This window comes from Neovison vison, chromosome 4 (genome assembly GCF_020171115.1).
Source record: "Neovison vison isolate M4711 chromosome 4, ASM_NN_V1, whole genome shotgun sequence".
Classification (NCBI taxonomy): domain Eukaryota; kingdom Metazoa; phylum Chordata; class Mammalia; order Carnivora; family Mustelidae; genus Neogale; species Neogale vison.
This window is the reverse complement of record NC_058094.1, coordinates 146,636,836-146,654,749: the sequence shown is the minus strand read 5'-3', so window position 1 is coordinate 146,654,749 and position 17,914 is coordinate 146,636,836. Positions and strand designations below refer to the sequence as shown.

The following is a 17,914-nucleotide window of genomic DNA, read 5'->3' as shown; positions in this document are numbered from 1 at the left end:
AGCCCAGGGTCAGCAAGACCAGAAGGGAAATGTAGTCTCATCTCAGAGAGCCCAGACCATGCACATGGGAGGGATTGGGGGGTGGAAAGTGTCTCCCAACAGACCTGCAAAGTGACAGGCGTGATGGGTCAGAGAGCTCAGGCCAGGCACCATCGGGAGAGTCCTTTAGGGGACTTAGAAGGTGGCCAGTGAGAACCACAGATCCCGTGGCCATTGGACCGAGTGTGAATACTCAGGACTTGCTACTCAGAGGGTGCTAGGGCCACAGACGGAAGCTTCCCACCTCTCCAAGGAGCTTGTCAAACATGTGGACTCTCGGGTTTCACCCCAGACCAGCAGTATCACACTCTTGGGGGGGGGGGCAAGTAGTTCTACCAGCAGGTAGTTCCCAACTCTGTGTTTTAATAAGCTCACCAGGTGGTTCACATGTGCCCTAAAGCGTTAGAACTCCTGGCTTAAAGGATCAGATGTCCTGAGGCAAGTTCCCCATACTTTAAGCCAACAGGAGAATGTATATGCATTGAAAAGGCAGTAGTAGTTGCAACAAGGAACCAAGGACCCTCTCATCTCTGCATCATCTCTGCAGGAACCGTGGCAGGCAGGAACTAAACTCATAGAATAACTGGAGCATACAGGGCATACTCGAATTAAAAGGCAGGGGGAAAAGGTGTTGTTGTTGTTGTTGTTCCTTAAAAGAGAAGATACATAGAATTAGCTCTGTAGCTACAGTGAAATACAACGCATGAAGGGGCAATATGGCCAAAGCCTAAGGCAGAAGAGCTGCGTGAGAGCTTGAAGAGAGCATGCGCAGTGAGCCTCTTCCCAGCGGAGGCCACGGCTCCGGATGAATTCAGCAAATGCAGCTGCTGCGCCCGGCTCATGGACGCACTGCTCGGTGCTACATACGGTTGCTGGGCACGCAGCTCGGTGCCTGCTACAGGCCACCACAGGCCACCACTCGGGGCTAGTTCAATCGCATTTAATAGTTATATTAACTTCTGTTTGAAACAGGGTAGAGGATGGATTATTAATGTCGTTACATAATAATGTCTATATATACAGGAGTTGTGTAACACTGTATAAGAAGTTATACTGGGGTACTCTGCTGATTATACCACTTATTGGAAATAAGCACATGAGATTTGATCAAATGAACAGAATTTCAAAGAGTAAAGCTTCCACTTTAAAAAAAAAAAAAGTGTGTCAGGGGAACTTCAGTCTTTGCTCAAATGTCAGCTTCTCAGCAGTGCCTCCTCTAACCAGCTCTCTCACCGCCTCGGGTCACGTGACTGACCCCCACCCGCCACCCCGCCTTGCTCCCTTTTTTCCGTGGTGCATGCCTGCTAGCATACAACAGAACTGACTACACTCATTATTGTCTGACCACTAGACTAGGAGTTTTCTAAGGGCAGGGATCTGTATCTCTTGTTCACGGGTGAATTTCTAACACCCAAAAGTACCCATGGGTTCAATTAATATTTGCTGAATAGATAAATTAATTAGTACTCCTATCACAGCAATGCAGCAGAAAAGCAGATGTTTTACTGGGATTTTTCTTTTACTGAGTGAAACTAGTTTAGGTGGTACTAGAACTAGTATCACCTAGTGACAAAGACGATAACTTCAAGAGCATCTGCATATTTTTGCTGCCTGCTTACAGCAAGGGAGGAATGGGAATTTTCGAAAGTGAAATTTGGGGCCAGGGACGGGGAGGGGGGGAAGCCGGTGGTGTTTTGTTTTTTTGGGTTTTTTTCCTTAGTGAAATTTTGTTTTTGCAGAGGGCCAAATTGCATCCATACCGTTCTCAAATGTGACCTATATTTTGGTTCACTCTTCTCAGTGAGAGTTAGAAATATAGCTTCAAGTTGATAATTAACCGGTGAAGAAGCTCACAAGCCATTTTCTTCTCTGTAACTAGCTATAAACTCTCTCACTAAAGCACCTAGGAAGTCCAAAGGTTGAAGCATTTTGGGGGACTAACCCAGCTAAATGCAGCTTTTCATGGGGCAGTGGAGAAACATAAACATTCATTTTAACTGGCTTTCGCACAAAGCACTTAGCAAATCTTTGAAGGGCTCCTTAGCGGGTTCAGTCTTTTGAAGAAGAGATTGGAACATCTTTAGAAAGAAGCTCATAAATTCAGGTTGGCATGACAATAAGAGAAACGGAGACTGTCAGAAGCAGACCCAGCCGCTGGCCTGTAGGAAATGGAAGCGGAGCATTGCCTGGAAAGAACCACACTGTACCGCTAATCTAAGGCAGGATATGGGAGGTTTTCCTTGTGATAGCAATAATGAACCACTCCTCAGAGCACTGATATTCAGTGTGGAAGCAAATCGAACCCCAGCCCACCCCCAGGAATAGAGACAAAGTAAGTGTAGTCATCAAGAATTGTCACTCCTGTGGATAAAGAAAGCCGTTCAGTGGGCCTAGGCTATGAGGTCTTCAGGAAAACAGAGCACTCTCCATCCTCTAATTCTGCATATACCCGAGAAGTCCTGGGCATTCACATCAAGTTGCCATGTTGACAGGCCACGCCGAGCAGTGTGACCACATAAGAATCAGTCTGTTGTCACACCTGAGACACATAAGCCTGCGATCACGAGGGGGCAGCTCTGCAAATGAGCTGGGATCCACAGATCCAGAATTTGAAGGAAATCATTGTGCCCAAACGAAATCCATCTGTGAGTAAGGGATCCTTTTATATAGACTTAAAACTTAGAGGATAGTCTCTGTAATATGATCAGGGTAAGAGTAACAATTGACTTCAGATGCTCTATAGCTAAGCCACTTGGTGAAAGAAATTGGATGGCCATTGCCCATGTGTTGGAAAAATTGTAGGTTAAGCAGTATAACTAAAATATTTAGTGCCATTGGTTTTTTTTCTGAGAAAGAAAAAAAAGCCTCATTAATGGACACTAATCTGAGTGTTTCTAATGGAAAGTGGGAAGCCTCATGTTATGTCTTTCCTTACAGTCCCTGGTTAAGAGAATTAACACACACACATTTCCCAGATGTGTTCTTCCTCATTTCTTGGCATGAGAGTCACCTAAACATTTCAGAAGCATTTCAGGGGACAGGCAGAACTGAGAATGTCCTTTACACTAAGGATAGTGCTCCAAGGAAATATTCGAAGGAATAGAGCAAAAATCAGGAGGAGGTTTGACTGAGGCTTTTATAAAGTCACCTGACATGAAGAGCCAACTGGGAGTTTTACTTTGTTTTATTTTATTTTTTCCTTACCTCCAGACTTGCAAGGCAAAACAAAGTTAAAAAAAAAAAAAAAAAAGTGAATCATTATCAGTTTCATAATATATAGCCCCTCGTTTCCCCTGACATTTTTTGAGCTCTCACTATGTGCCATGAGCAAAGTCAAATGCTTTACATGCATTATTTCACTCAGTTCTTTCAATAAGTCCATAAAGCAGCTCCCATTACTTTATTTCCCCATTTTGCAGATGAAGAAACTGAGGCTCACAGAGGTTAAGATTCGCCCAAGGCCACACAAATAAGAAGTGGAGCCAAGATTCGATCCCCAGCTCGTTACATGCCCAATGGCCAATAACATCAGAACATTTGGGGTTAGAATTTTTCTTAAGGGTTATAACTGGAGCGCCAGGAAGCAAGTGTCCCCCAGACCTCGTGGCCATCAGCAGCGAGTTCAAAACGTTCATTTCTCTAAAAGGAGTTAGCAGCCTGGAAGAGTGGGAAAAGTCCCTCATTTTTCATTTTTCAAGTACATGCTCAGGTTTGGAGTAAGGGGTAGAATGTGGAAATAAAACCTTCCCCCAAGTTGTACATACATATATATGATCTTATTGTGTATAATTAGATTTATATATAAGGAAATTTCAATATTATCTATAACTATATTTACATAAAGAAATTATGTATATGTGAGCCAAAATAGTTGAAATGTAAATATCCTTTCCTTCTCACGTTTCTCTAGATTTTGATTGGCGCCGTCATTGCCATGGGTTCAGCCGACAGAGACGGCCGCCTACACCCAGGAGACGAGCTTGTCTATGTCGACGGGATTCCAGTGGCTGGCAAGACCCACCGCTATGTCATCGACCTGATGCACCACGCAGCCCGAAACGGGCAGGTCAACCTCACTGTGAGAAGGAAGGTGCTATGTGGAGGTATGTGGCTCAAGCCAGCAGGGAGACTTGGGGGTCAGGTGGTGAAATGCTTTTGTGGGACATGGTTAAGGACAGGGAGAACAAAATTTTAAACCAATTCCTATATTATACAAGGACAAAAGTCAACCTAGATCTTCCACATGTGACCATGATTTCAAAAGGGCAGATTTTCACCCCACTATAATTCCAAGCAGTCTCTCAGCCCTACCTTTTCAGCTCGGTCATTAAAAATTTTCTAGCAAAGCCTGGGGCTAATTTAAAATGTGTATGCTCTTTGCTCTTTGGTGGATGCTAGTTATAAGAGGAACATTATGGTAGTGGAAAATACAGCTTTGGAAAGTGTTCCTCATTGTGTTTACAAACCAAGAACCACGGCATTTTGATACCATAACAAGGCAACTAGGATAGAAAATTAGCCTCCAAAGTAGAGCCTGATAAAAGGTAACAATAAAACTATGACAAAAATACAGCTGTATGTCACTCTGAGAAAACACAATTCATTTAACTCCAAGCTTATGGAACCGGTAAATTAGAAGTAATTATTCCCTTTACAGCCATTTCCCAGCATCGTGAAAGAATCCACCAAAGACTTCACTTTTAAATCAGTCTTCACAGTCCTAATATGATTTAGTTTATCTCTCTCCACCATCTCAATCCCCTGAAACGGTTTATATTTCTATGAATATGTCTGTTACAAAAATCAACCATTTTTCGTAATCTAAGCACTCTGTAACATAGGCAGTAGGGTCCCCAGCTGCCAGAGCTTTGCCCTGTGAATTACCTACCGCTCTCATGGCCGCTGGCCTCTCTGCTCAGCCCCCTGGGTCTCCTCATACAGATTAGGATGGACTTCAGCTGCAGGAGCTCCCATGTGTTACAGAAAAGGAAACCAAGGCCCAGAGGTTGGGTAGCTCACCCAGGAGTCTGCAGTGAAAATCAGTGATAATGCAGAGGCTCTTGCCACCGCACTGCCCCCCACCCCCGCCCCCGCCACCACCTGTGCTTCTGGCTTTATCCCACCTTCAGGCCCCCATCCATCCCACCCCCAAGGAATTCAAAGACAGGAGATCATCCTAACCCAAGTAGTCTTCCCTGTGTTATTATTATAAGGCATCTGAACTTAAAAAAAAAAAAAATAGTGGGGGGTTGGATGCCACTGGCTAATCACAGGCTGTGAGTGACTAGGGAAGATAAGACTTACTAATTGAACTAAAGACCCTTTTCTAATCGAGTCTTCTAGAAACTAGACTTTGATCAAGGGCAATCGTTTAAAAGGGCAAGTCAGAAGAATTGTCAGCCCTCACCAGTACAGACTGCTATATATCTTGTATCATGTGGAGGTTTTGCTAAGAAGTGCCATTCATCTTCAGAAATTCATGACATACCACTTGACCCAAAGAAGTAAAACACCTTGAATCATGCCTTATCCTTGGGCAAGATGCCAGGAGGAAGACAGTGTTTGCTTGGTTAACATTTAACAGTCTCTCTCCCTAAGAGTGATTTTTAATAAAAAGTTTGCCGTGCTATATGTTCTGTAACCCACAGATAAATTAAAAAGATACCCGATTTACAAGGAAATATACTGCAAGGTGCAAAACCAAGTGCACCAACATAATTTCACGCTCCCCTTGCCACCAGCTGATTATTGCCAATTAAATTTTGTTTTAATCAACCCACACTATTGGAGTGCATGCCAAAAGCTGCAAAAATGTATTCTTGCAATTTGTGGATCATGTGACTTTTGTGAAGATGCTCTTTGCTGCAGTTCTTACCAACTTTACTCATTTAGGTTTTCGAGTGCATTTCAAGTGCATTTAATTTTTGAAAACGTTCGGGTGCAGACTGCTCGTTCACACCAGGAGTGTTTCCAAGTTAATTCAGTTTACTCTTCCTTGAAAGCATCATCAGTATAGAAAATGATTAAGTTCAGGAAAGGATACTTTGATAGTAAAGTAAATGCCTAGAAATAGGATGGAACAGATTTTTTAAAGGCATAGGAAGACAGCTTTTCTTCTTCGCTGCTGTTTCTCCAAGAGAAACACATGGATATGACAGTGAAGAGGCCTTTTCAAGGACTGTTATCATTATTATTATGCTTTCCCAAGCAAAGGCAGTGGCAGTGGGAGGTGTGAGCCTGACTTACAATGAGATGGTTCAAAGCTGAAGGAAGTGAGCAGTCAGCTTGTGAAGAGACAGAAGATATGTGAGAAGAGGGACAAAGTTGCCACCTTCTTACACAGAGCAGTGGTATCAGGAGCTGGGAAGAAGGGGGGCGGCGCTCACAGAGGTTAAAGCCTTCAGCCTTATGCTTGCCTCAGCTTGTGCAAATGTCCTGTCCCTCCTCAGAAGGCACTAGGCACTGGCTTCCAACGCTCAAGAGAAAAAGAGAGAAAAACACATGGATTAGGAGAGATAATGCCTAGTTAGTTACCTCGGGCAAAAACTAAAGTAACGCAGAAGCTTCTGCAAATATTAAAACATTTTAAAAGTGTGCACGCTAAGGCTAGAAAGGCGAGGTTTTCAATGAGGCAATGACAAGCTAGATCCTCAAAAAGGAGAAATTGTGGAGTAAAGGAAGGAAACATCCCATAATACATTTAATTTTATTTACGAGATAATTATAGCACAGGTCTTGCACTTTAAACTAGTTTTGAGGGGCGCCTGGGTAGCTCAGTCAGTTAAGCATCTGCCTTTGGCTCAGGTCATGAACCCAAGATTCTGGGATGGAGCACTGCGTCGGGGTCCCTGCTCAGCAAGGAGTCTGCTTCTCCCTCTTCCTTTCCCTCTCTCCCCACGATTACTCTCTCACACACACACACTCACTCTCTCTCCCAAAAAATAAATGAAAAGTCTTTAAAAAAACCTTTTTTTAATTTAAAAAATAAACTAGTTTTGAGAGATGTTTTACCCACGCCACCAGCTCCAGTGTTTAGCTATTTTTTTCCCCAAGGATAGTAGAAGAGTGGCTTTAATTATTATACTGAAGTATAAATATTTATATATTTAGTAGCTCAGCTTTGAGACGTTCAACCTAACGACATATTATTTTGAATACACACTATTCGTCTGAGAGAAGAGTGTCTCTGAGGAATTTCCTCATGTGTCAATCTAGAATTGATGTGAAAGAACATTTTATGACTTAATCAAAACACGTTAGAGTCCGTCTGAAAGCTATCCATCAGTACTCTTCTCTCATATCTAAGGGAGAGTCTAATTCTCAGCTTAATGCCGAGAAAGAGAAGGCTTTCTTGGCAGCTGGCTGAAAGGTGCCCCTGGATCCCCCAGTCCTGGTTACTAGACTTTTTGTTGATTCCAAACATGTTCCTTCTTCTTTGTCTGAGCATGTCACCCGTTTAAATAAGTTGTCTGCGTTGAGGAGTCCAGACCAGGAGTACACCCACTCAGATGCTTCGCAGGCAGGTCAGCCCCTCGCTGGTGGGGACCCAGCCTGTGGGCTGCCCCCTGTTCCGTCAGGCCCCATGGGGTTGTACAGTGCATGTGGACACCCCAGCCTGGGCTGGCAAGACCCACTGCCTTATTAGGAGAAGGAAAGGAAAAGTGAATTGGGGGAAATTGAGGGGGGAGACGAACCATGATAGACTGTGTGCTCTGAGAAACAAACTGAGGGTTCTGGAAGGGAGAGGATGGGGGCATTGGGTGAGTCCGGTGGTGAGGACTAAGGTGGGCACCGATTGCATGGAGCACTGGGTATGGTGCATAAACAATGACTTGGAACACTGAAAAACTTAAATGAAATTTAAAAAATTTAAAAAGATGAAGAACGTTGTTCTAGAGGTGGAAAGCAAAGTCCAAAAGCAATAGAACGGTATTCTTTTTACTGTTTTGCACTCTTCGCCTTCCCCAGCCACCATTCACGTTGAATAGTCAGTGACGTTCATTTGGGGAAGCCTCTAGAACCTGAGGGAGGCTCCCAGACACTTACTGCAAAGACAGATCAGTTTCCTTTGTTGCCACTTTATTGACAGGCCCAGCCCTCAACCGCCTAAAATACGACAGCCAGAAAATGAGATCTCTCTTGTCACTGCCTATGACATTTAGTTACTGATTTGGTCTAATAACTCAGGAAGATTTTCAATTTAATGTTGCAGCCTAATAATTGTTTGTTTTTCTTCCTCCCGACTATCTCTAATCAGTTTACTTCCAACTCGCACAAGGACTGATAAAGGACATGTCCTTCCCCAAGACCGTAACAGCTTGTCTTTGAATATTTTCTAGTGGGGAGGGGACATTTTACAAGTAGTTTTAAATTCTGGTAGAAAAGAGGGAAAGGCTTTGACATTGGCATTTTGTTCTTTTCTCACCTCAGTACATTTCTTACAGATGAAAAGCATCTATTTGTCTTCTTTAATTAAAACCTGATTAATTAAATCTTACAAAAAAATTCAAATTTATCAAATGATAATAAGCAGCAGCCTGGATCTTATTCTGCTATTACAAACAAGAAATGAATACATTTTTGTAAGACTATTTTTTAATCTGAGTGTATGAATAAATGCCCTTCCTTTTTCTCTACATATCAGTGGAACAAAAATTCTCTTGTAGTCTGTGTTCTTTCTCCCTGATTTTTGAAATGATTTTTGATTTTTGAAATGAAATGATTTTTCATTTCAGAATGGAATTGCAGTTTATCAAGTTAAGAGCCTTCGCTGGGACTTTTACTAATTATTTTTAACTTGCCATAGGAGACACCTACCAGAGCTCTAAATGGGAGGCCATATCTAGAGACCCAAAAAAGAGTCATTATTTGTGGTTACTTTCCTTCACACTATTTCTCTGTTACAGAAACATCTTTTGAGCAAACTAATCAAACTGTAAGATGAGATGAAACAGTCCTATTTCTAGTTACAGTATTTTAGGTGCCTGCTTCAGTTCTTTTAATCAGAATACCAAAACCTAAGTATTAAGTTAAAATGACAAAATTCTTTATCAATAACAGGTGAACTTTCATTTTTAAAAAGCAGCTTCTCTTGGCTGCCAGCTTTTTATCATTTTTTCCTGTAAATAAGTTTGTTTTCTCATGGAAGTATTGGTTTGGTTTATCTGGCTAATAATAGAGAATATTTTGAAATAATACAGCATAAAAATGAGCAATGCCACCCACACCTCATTCAGAAATTCAAAACTCATCGTCCCCTTGGCCTGACATCATTGTTAGATTTAATCCTAGAGTAAGTGAATAAAAGAAGGATCCTTTAAGAAAGATGTTTTCCACCTACATGGAGTGAATGAATGCCTCTAGACTAACAGAGTATCACAAAATTAAGTAAAACTGTGATTATGATGGGTCCCTTTACATGGACATCCTGGGCTGTTAGCCCCACTAACCATACCTCTCCAGCAGCATTGCTCAGTGGTGGCCTAGAACTCTTACTGGGTTTCTCTCTCCTGTGCCCAGTCTTCCTAAATCTACTAAAAACACTTTCCAGGGGCACCTGGGTGGCTCAGTGGGTTAAAGCTTCTGCTCAGGTCATGATCCCGGGGTCCTGAGATCGAGCCCCCCATGGGGCTCTCTACTCAGCGGGGAGCCTGCTTCCCCCTCTCTCTCTGCCTGCCTCTCTGCCTACTTGTGATCTCTGCCAAATAAATAAAATCTTTAAAAAAAAAAAAAAAACACTTTCCACTCATGAACCCTGAAGATACAGTCTTCACAAGTTCTTTAAGTAATCCTGTGCACAATGCAGTTTAAGATACTGCCCTCCTGTTTTGTAATCTTTAATCAGTTATTATTATGAAACTAAGAAGCTCAGTATCTAGGGGTTCCTGGGTGGCTCGCTCAGGTTAGCGTCTGACTCTTGGTTTTGGTTCAGGCCGTGATCTCGGGGTCAGATGGTGAGATGGAGGCTCGTGTGGGGCTCCACACTCAGTGGGGAATCTGCTTCCCCTCTCTCTCTCCCTCTCTCTCTGCCCCTCCCCCACCTCTCTCTCTCTCTCTCTCTCTCTCTCTCTCTCAAATGAATAAATACATCTTAAAAAAAAAAAAAAAGCTCAATATCTAAAACCAGGTGTTTCCATGAGATCTTTTAGAGTTGAAGCCATATTGTTTACTATTGGCTGCCCAATTTTTAGCAAACAGCAATTTTTAGCATCGAAGAAGCATTCAATTGCTTCAGGGAAGGAAAGAAAGAGTGAAAGAAGGAAGGAACAAAGTTCATGAGAACTAAATTCTCAAATTTGAAATTAAACTTGGGCTTTCCTCTGACTTTGTAGTTTTCTATCTCATGGTAGTGGTATTTTCTCTGCCAGGTAAATATTGTTTTCTATCTCGTATGTGAAGACAATGAAAGAGCCTAAAGTAAATGTTCTGTGTTTTTGAAACCCAATATGAAAACATTATAATGTGCTTGTTGCAAAAAAAGTGTTAAAAGGAAAAATTATTAGTTCTTTGTTATTCTGGCTTTCTTTTATCTCATTTAGTTTGTCTTCATAAAAAAAAAAAAAGTTGAGTTAAAAAAAAAATAAAATAAAATAAAAAAAATAAATAAAACCAGGTGTTGTCCTGGGTGGCAGGGTGGAGGGTGGAGTGTTGCAGATTTAACAAGAGGAAAATATAAACTAGTAGCAGCACAGAGGAAGCCGATGAGGGTTTAGCTATGTTTGCCGTGAAGAATGGAATAGGCTTTAGACCTGGGTGCTCTGTAGCTATGTTTGTAGCCCTGCAAATACTCTGCACTCGTGGGGACTAGAAGCCAGTCAGCCAGTCTTGTCATGATGCTAATGTCTAGAACTGCACCTAGTACACAGGGGCACTCATCAAGACCCTTGTTACATAACCAAGTGCCTGGGCACGCTGTGTCTTGCAGGGGAGCCCTGCCCAGAGAACGGGAGGAGTCCAGGCTCTGTGTCAACCCACCACAGCTCTCCACGCAGTGACTACGCCACCTACACCAACAGCAACCACGCTGCCCCCAGTAGCAATGCCTCTCCACCTGAAGGCTTCGCCTCCCACAGTCTGCAGACCAGCGATGTGGTCATTCATCGCAAGGAGAACGAAGGCTTCGGCTTTGTCATCATCAGCTCCCTGAACAGACCTGAGTCCGGATCCACTATCAGTAAGTGATAGCTTCGCTTGCCTTTGAATAAGGGGCCTTGGGCTCATCTGTTCTTGGTAGGGATACTGGACATGCAGATCAGAAGACCATTGTAGGCACCTTGGGGAGCCAGGAGCTTACAGGCTGTGGGCAAAAATAATATAATTTAATATAAGATTAGCAAACATTGCTGAACCTTCAGTTCAGAAAGAATGCAAGTTCACATCTTATGTCCCCCTGACCTCACAACCCCCATAAAAACTCTTTGTTCCTATTATAGTGGGAAGAAAATAAAACTGAGTAGTGTGAGAGTATTGGTGCAAGAGAAGCTCCTTCCCACTTGATAGAACGAAACCAGATATGCAAAGGATCTGGGGGGAGAGCAGTCGAGGAAGGAGCTCAGTGTTCAAGAGCTCTACAGAAGCCCAGTGGGGCGATGACAGAACGGACGTGAGAGCGACATGAGACTAAGAGGACTAGGCAGGAGCCAGGCTGCATGGGGCTTCACATGCCCACGGGAGGAAATCTGGACTATAGTCTAAGTCCATGGGAACCATGGAAGGAACTTATATTATAAGTACATATATTTTTAAGTCTTTATACTATTTATATTATTTATATTTATAAGTATTATATATACCTATGCTTTTTAAGTCCGTTCTTGTACAAAATGAAATGGGGGGAAGAGAGCAAGAGTGGAAGCCTGAGATAGCATCAGGAGGTCATGAAAACTGTCCTCGGGGTGCCAACATCCTGGAACCTTGTCCTAGGCTGGTAGTAGTGGATGAGGGGTTGTACGTGACTTCACCAAGGGCTCCTCCAAATCTGTGAGCCTGTACAACAGGTATCATCAGAGGTTGTGTTTCTCTTGCAATTGGTCATCTTGTAGACCTTCAGTCTTCCTTGGCGGTTTTCCTTTCAGGAACAATATTCCAGAAGTTACTTGGCTGCCAGCAGGTGGTAGGACAGTAAAGGCAATAGGAAAACTTGCTCGTTTGCCATGTTGAAGTGATTTAGCCCATAATATTATGGATAGAAATACCAAGATTGAGAGCATTGAGACAAAAAATAATTAGGTCATGTGGTAGTCCTAAAATTCTTATAACTGTGATTATTTCTAGCATGTGGGGTAAGGGAGGGGTGTCAAACAATACTCAAGGAGCCAAATCATTGAGAATGAATAAGAACTTTTTATGATACAGTTAATGTTCTCAAAACACCACCAGGACTGAATGGAAAGAATGACCCCATTTCACGTTACCTTTGACCAACTCAAGAATGAAAACTATGGAAGTGTTGAACTTCAGTGAGTATGTGCAGAAATGCAAGTACATGCATCTGAAAGTACAATTTCATTTCTCTTTCCCTGCATGATAAGATGAAGGAATAAATCCCATCTTAAAGCGTAGGGTAAAAGCAGGATTCTGCCAGTGTGATACATTCACCAAGATTGAAAGGACATAAGACTACAGATTTTCATGAATTATATAAACAGCGTTCCCATCATTTATACTTGGGGGAAATGTTCAGAGAGCTCTTGGACCTGTTCCAAGTAGACCACCACAAGGAAACCATTCAACGTGTATTTAAGGTCTCAGGTTTCTTTGAAGTGTGATGGTGTTATTACTAAATGCATAAAGAATTGTGTGTGTTTGGGTATGTGTGTGTGTGTGTGTGTGTGTGCACAATGCACTTATCACATAGAGAAGCCACAGATGCTTTTTCGATTGCAAATCAAATCCATGCGTAAGTAGAGCTGGAAAACAACAGGTGCAGCTACTTACAATTAATGTGAATTTTTCTTCCAACCAAGTGACATTAGAGTGACCTCAAAAGAATAATTCTAGTCATTTTCAAAATGGTATTATTTTACATCACCCTGGAGAGTGGAAATGTATTCATGATGCTTCCTGCCTCCTTTTTTCACATGTTTATTTCTTTTCAATTTAAGGCGTTCGAAATGCCGTTGCCCCCATGCTCTGTGGGAAGAGCAGTTATTATACTGATGGCCTGTAGCGTTTACAATATATAATTTGCAGCAGGCACCTAAAAGCTTTCTGGGCCTGACGCTGTTTCATACTTAACTTCTGTTATAATTTTGAGCTCTAATTTTGAAGAGAAAGGCTAAGTACCTCGTGAGGGAAAGAGCCCTCCTCATGTCACATATCCATCGTCAGAATAGCAAGTCCTTTATTCTGTGAGACTAGAGAGCATGATACCATCAGGGACTCGGGAGTTACAATCATTCCTGGGCCTTGGGTCATTTTTCTCTTCATGTCTTACCTGAACCCAAAGACCACGAACGTGATCGTGGTTCTTCTCATCGCTACTGAGCCTCTTTGTTGGCCTAAAGAGCACTGTTACACCTTTGAGAGGTGACCCAGCTAAAATCACACTGCCGGGCTTCATCGTCTCCTACCTGTGTGACCTTAAGGAAGTCACATGACTTCTTTGGGCCTCAGTTTCCTTGGCTGTAAAGACAAGATAAGGTTAGGATCTATGTTGAGAGGTTGCTCTGAAGGTTAAATGAATGAGTACAGGGAAGTGCTCAGAAGAGCTCTGGTTCAGAGTGAGCCCTAAGTCACCGTGGCTGTCCAGGCCAGCGTTACCTTTCTGTTCCATCAGCTGCCGCTTCTCAGATAGTCTCTTCCGTCAGGCATGAGTCAGAGCCCCCACTCTCCCAGAGCAGCCGATGAGGGGCCAGCTCCCCATACACGTGCTGACCTTCTGGGAGCACAGTCTGCCCCACTGGCCGCCCCCCCCCCCACCCCGCAGCCTGGGTCAGTGGGGAGGGACGAGAGCAGTGGCAGACATACCAGTGCAGCTGAGTGTGCCTTTCTTTGCTGAGGCTTCAGGCTGGAAGTCTCCCCAGAATTCACTAGCCAATAAACGAGAAAAGTCACCGGAAACATCAAAATTCAGACCTGAAGCTGTGCCTTTTAGAATCTCCTACAAATAATATGTCTCTATGGACTGTATCAGAGAAGACAGGAGAGGTGGAGAACCCACGTGTAAATTTCACCACCCCGAAGGTGACACAAGAAGTTACTTCCCATAGTTTCCTCGGTCCAGGAGAAAACTCTGCCAGGGCTGCCAGGCGGTCGATCGGTTGAGAATTGGGGTGTTGAGTTCCTGGCTTATAAACTACCTGGCATTTAGTCCGGCTCATTACCAAGCCTCATGTCTTTTTTTCAAAGTATTATTTCCCAAAAAATTAAGAAGAAATTCCCTTTATATTCATTAATGTAATTAAGGAACACACTGCTTCCTTCCAAACCAGTAACCCAGGAGGCCGAATACTGCTTGGTAGCAGATGGAACTTAGAAGCCCCTGTCTGAGGTACAAGAATATTCTTCCTGATTTAAAGTGGGAATAAGCAAGTTTCCTGAGTGTTTTGTTTTTTTTTTTTGTTTTGTTTTGTTTTTTAATTTTTTTAAATTATTTATTTATTTATTTGACAGAGATCACAAGTAGGCGGAGAGGCAGGCAGAGAAAGAGAGAGAGAGGAGGAAGCAGGCTCCCAGCTGAGCAGAGAGCCCGATGCGGGGCTCGATCCCAGGACCCTGGGATCATGACCTGAGCCGAAGGCAGCGGCTTAACCCACTGAGCCACCCAGGCGCCCCGTTTCCTGAGTGTTTTTATCCCATTGTCCAAAATATTAAGTATTTTTTTTTCCAGACCTTAAAATTGGAGCCAAGGTGGGGCGCCTGGGTGGCTCAGTCGGTTGAGCATCAGACTCTTGATTGCAGCTCATGTCATGATCTCAGGGTCCTGGGATCGAGCCCCATGTCAGGCTCTGTGCTCAGCATGAAGTCGGCTCGTCCTCCTTCCTCTGCTCCTCCCTCACTCTTTCTCTGCCTCTGTCTCTGTCTCTGTCTCTCTCTCTCTCAAATAAATAAATAATATCTTTAAAAATATTAGATCCAAGGAGTAACAAAATGGCTTATAGACCAGAGCTTAGGCTAAGAGTAATCGGTAATAGGCAATTGAATTTTAAATTCTTAAGAAGATACTAACAAAGGTTTGTATGCAAACAAGTCCATTGCCATATTATTGATAAACACAGAATACTGGAAACAACCTTACAAGCTTCTCAAAAGTGGAAATTCAGTATATTCAAGGCATTTCCTGCCTTTGACGAACTCTCTTGTCATGGAGGTCTGTGTACACAGGGGAGAGAAGACTCGGTAATGTTCTGACTCCGAGTGGAGCACAGGCTTGCTCTATGATGATGTCCTGGTGGCCACACACAGTGGGGTTGATAGGTTGGCGCTGACATCCGGGTTTTATCACAGAACTATAACCTGACCTCGTAGGTGCTTGCTTTGGCCCCCACTTGCCTCAAACCCACTCTCCCACCACAGGTTCCCAGGAAGGGCTTTGGCACAAATGATGAAATAAAAGTGCCCCTCAGTCTCCTGGTTTTCTGTAATTTGTCAGGAAGCTTATGTTGGCATTTATGGGGTAGACACACGTGGGCACTGAGACCGCAGTGGTAGAGGGCGGGCAGCTTGTGCAGGGAGTCTGCAAACCGAAATGCAAGCCCATAACAAGCTGCGAGGGAGGGCATGTTAGGGACAGCAGGGGCACCATCTTTCCCGCCCTTCCTGCCTTTGTTGCTGTTGTCTTAACAGCCTGGACTCTGTTTTCTGTGGGGGTGGGGCCTCTGGAGCTGCAGAATCAGGGGCTGAGCCTTTCTGGAGGAGGGTGAGTGTGAGGCAGGCACCAGATATTGGGGTGCATGAGAAAGGAGGTGAGAGGAGCAGCTGGAGACTGGTGATGGGGGAGGATTCGGTGATCATTCTAGAGGTGTGGGGGTGCTCTTACCTGTCCCAAAGTGCCAAGTCATAGGCAGGCACTGTTGCAGCCTAAGTGGCTGGTGAGGGCTGGGGCCCTCAGGGAACCCCCCTCAGCAGGCCAGAGTCCCCATCCTAGGGAGGAGCCCCTTTCCCACACAGGTCCCTGGCTATTGGCCTTCCTTTGTACATCAGAAGGCTCTGCACACCCTTCAAGCTGCTCTTGGCTTACAGAGGCATCAAAATTAAAAAAAAAAAAAAAGAAAAAGATCTGAGTATCTCTTGTGAGCACACTGCTGGTGCTGGTGCTACAATTCCACGGGTGTGCTTCCTCGGACACGGCTTGGAGTACAGACTTGGTCATTGTTAACTTTCCCTCAGGCCCACCACAATCCAACATTCTAGAACAAGTTAGTTACCTTCAGTAAAATGCCCTGATGACTGTCCTCAAAGTCTTTGATGACGTCCGTGGGCTCTGGAGTTTAGAGGTTATTCTAGAAATCCAAAAGCTTCGCTAGCAGGTCTTCTTATGATATTTTAAAGCATAGTTTCCTAAAAAGAGTAAAATAAAAGTGGGCAAGCCGTGAGGCAGTTTAGGATTTTTCCCCCAAAAAACCCACCCCCTAGGCCACGCAGCCACTGAATAGCCACCTGATTTTAGGGAAGATACGAATTAAAACAGAAAGCCGAGGTTTCTTTAGTGTTGCCCTGACACAAGACAATTTAGTTCCATGCAAAGTGCATTGGACGAGAGGCAGGGGCTTCTCTCCAGTTTATCCATCCACCACCAGCTGTGTCCCTCGAACACATCAGGGGTCGTCCCTTGTGCTCCTTCATCTAAAGAATAAGGAAAGGTGGTCTTCGCAGCCACTTCCAGCCCTAAATTATATGATGCCGTGAATCAGCATGGAAATGAGTATTAGGTTCATTTTGTCTGTGTGTGCAAAGCCTGGGGTACCTCTGAGGCCTGGATCATATTTTTCATCGGCTCAAGCCATCATTTTAAGCCTGTGTAGCGTTCATTTCTGATAATGTTTCGAAGGCGGCCCCACTGTTAAGAAGCGATCTGAAGCAAGCACTTTAAAGACACAAAACCAGCTCCCCTTTAAGGCGATTTACTCAGCACACTTGTGAACTGATAACCTTGGTGTAACACACTAAGATAGAAGGAATAAGACTGCTGGAGACAAAAGGAAGGTCCCCCCAGGGGTCCTCCCCCACACCCCAGCAGCGTTGGCTGTCTTGGTACACCTGCGTCCTGGTGCACTCCTTTATTGCTTTAGGGTTACAAAGTCCTTCCCTAAATGAAGTCTCTAAGTTATCAGTAACCAGTAAGCGCCTCATCTTACATTTTATTGGTTTAGGTTGTAACAAGGGATTTTCTTCGGACCTCCATGCTGAGGCTTGTTCATTGATCGCCTGAAAAGCACAGATACTCGTACCCCTGGTGCCGATGGTGGGATCTTGATCTTCTCTAAATCATTGTAAACTTTGACCAGTCAATATTCCCAGCCCCAAAAGTCACTGCTGGAAAGGTTCTTAAGTCATACCCATGCCACTGGACATGGGAATTAGAAAATGAGTCTCTTTCCTTCATCTCTTGTTGGTTTGCAAAACAAAGTTTCCTTTCAGAGTTCTTAACCAGTTTTGAAACATGTAACACTATATTCCCTTAATCCTTAAATGAACCTCTGCTTTGGAGTCCTTCCATGACACAGTGCTTTCACTTGGAGCTTTCTGCTGAGAGTAGCTCACTCAGGAGGCATAAAGGTATATCCATCACCCACACCGTTACTGTGAGTGCTTCTGTAACAGAAGAAGTACAGGGCAGGTGCAGGACACCATATTGTCATAAAATGCCAATTTTCCTTCAAGTATCTGCCTTCTAATTACAACTCATGAGCCATCAGATAAGCAAATGTCTTCG

The 17,914-nt window shown here is 43.7% G+C and overlaps 1 protein-coding gene across 4 annotated transcripts in view; it reads left to right on the top strand.

Moving 5' to 3' along the window:
• MAGI2 (membrane associated guanylate kinase, WW and PDZ domain containing 2) overlaps positions 1–17,914 on the top strand; it is a 1,353,147-nt gene that overhangs the window by 1,189,964 nt on the left and 145,269 nt on the right. For all 4 annotated transcript variants that reach the window (XM_044245895.1, XM_044245894.1, XM_044245897.1 and 1 more), the window contains 2 exons: positions 3,950–4,142; positions 10,964–11,212. In XM_044245895.1, the coding sequence (XP_044101830.1) occupies positions 3,950–4,142; positions 10,964–11,212 (442 nt within the window). The remainder of the gene's footprint in view (positions 1–3,949; positions 4,143–10,963; positions 11,213–17,914) is intronic.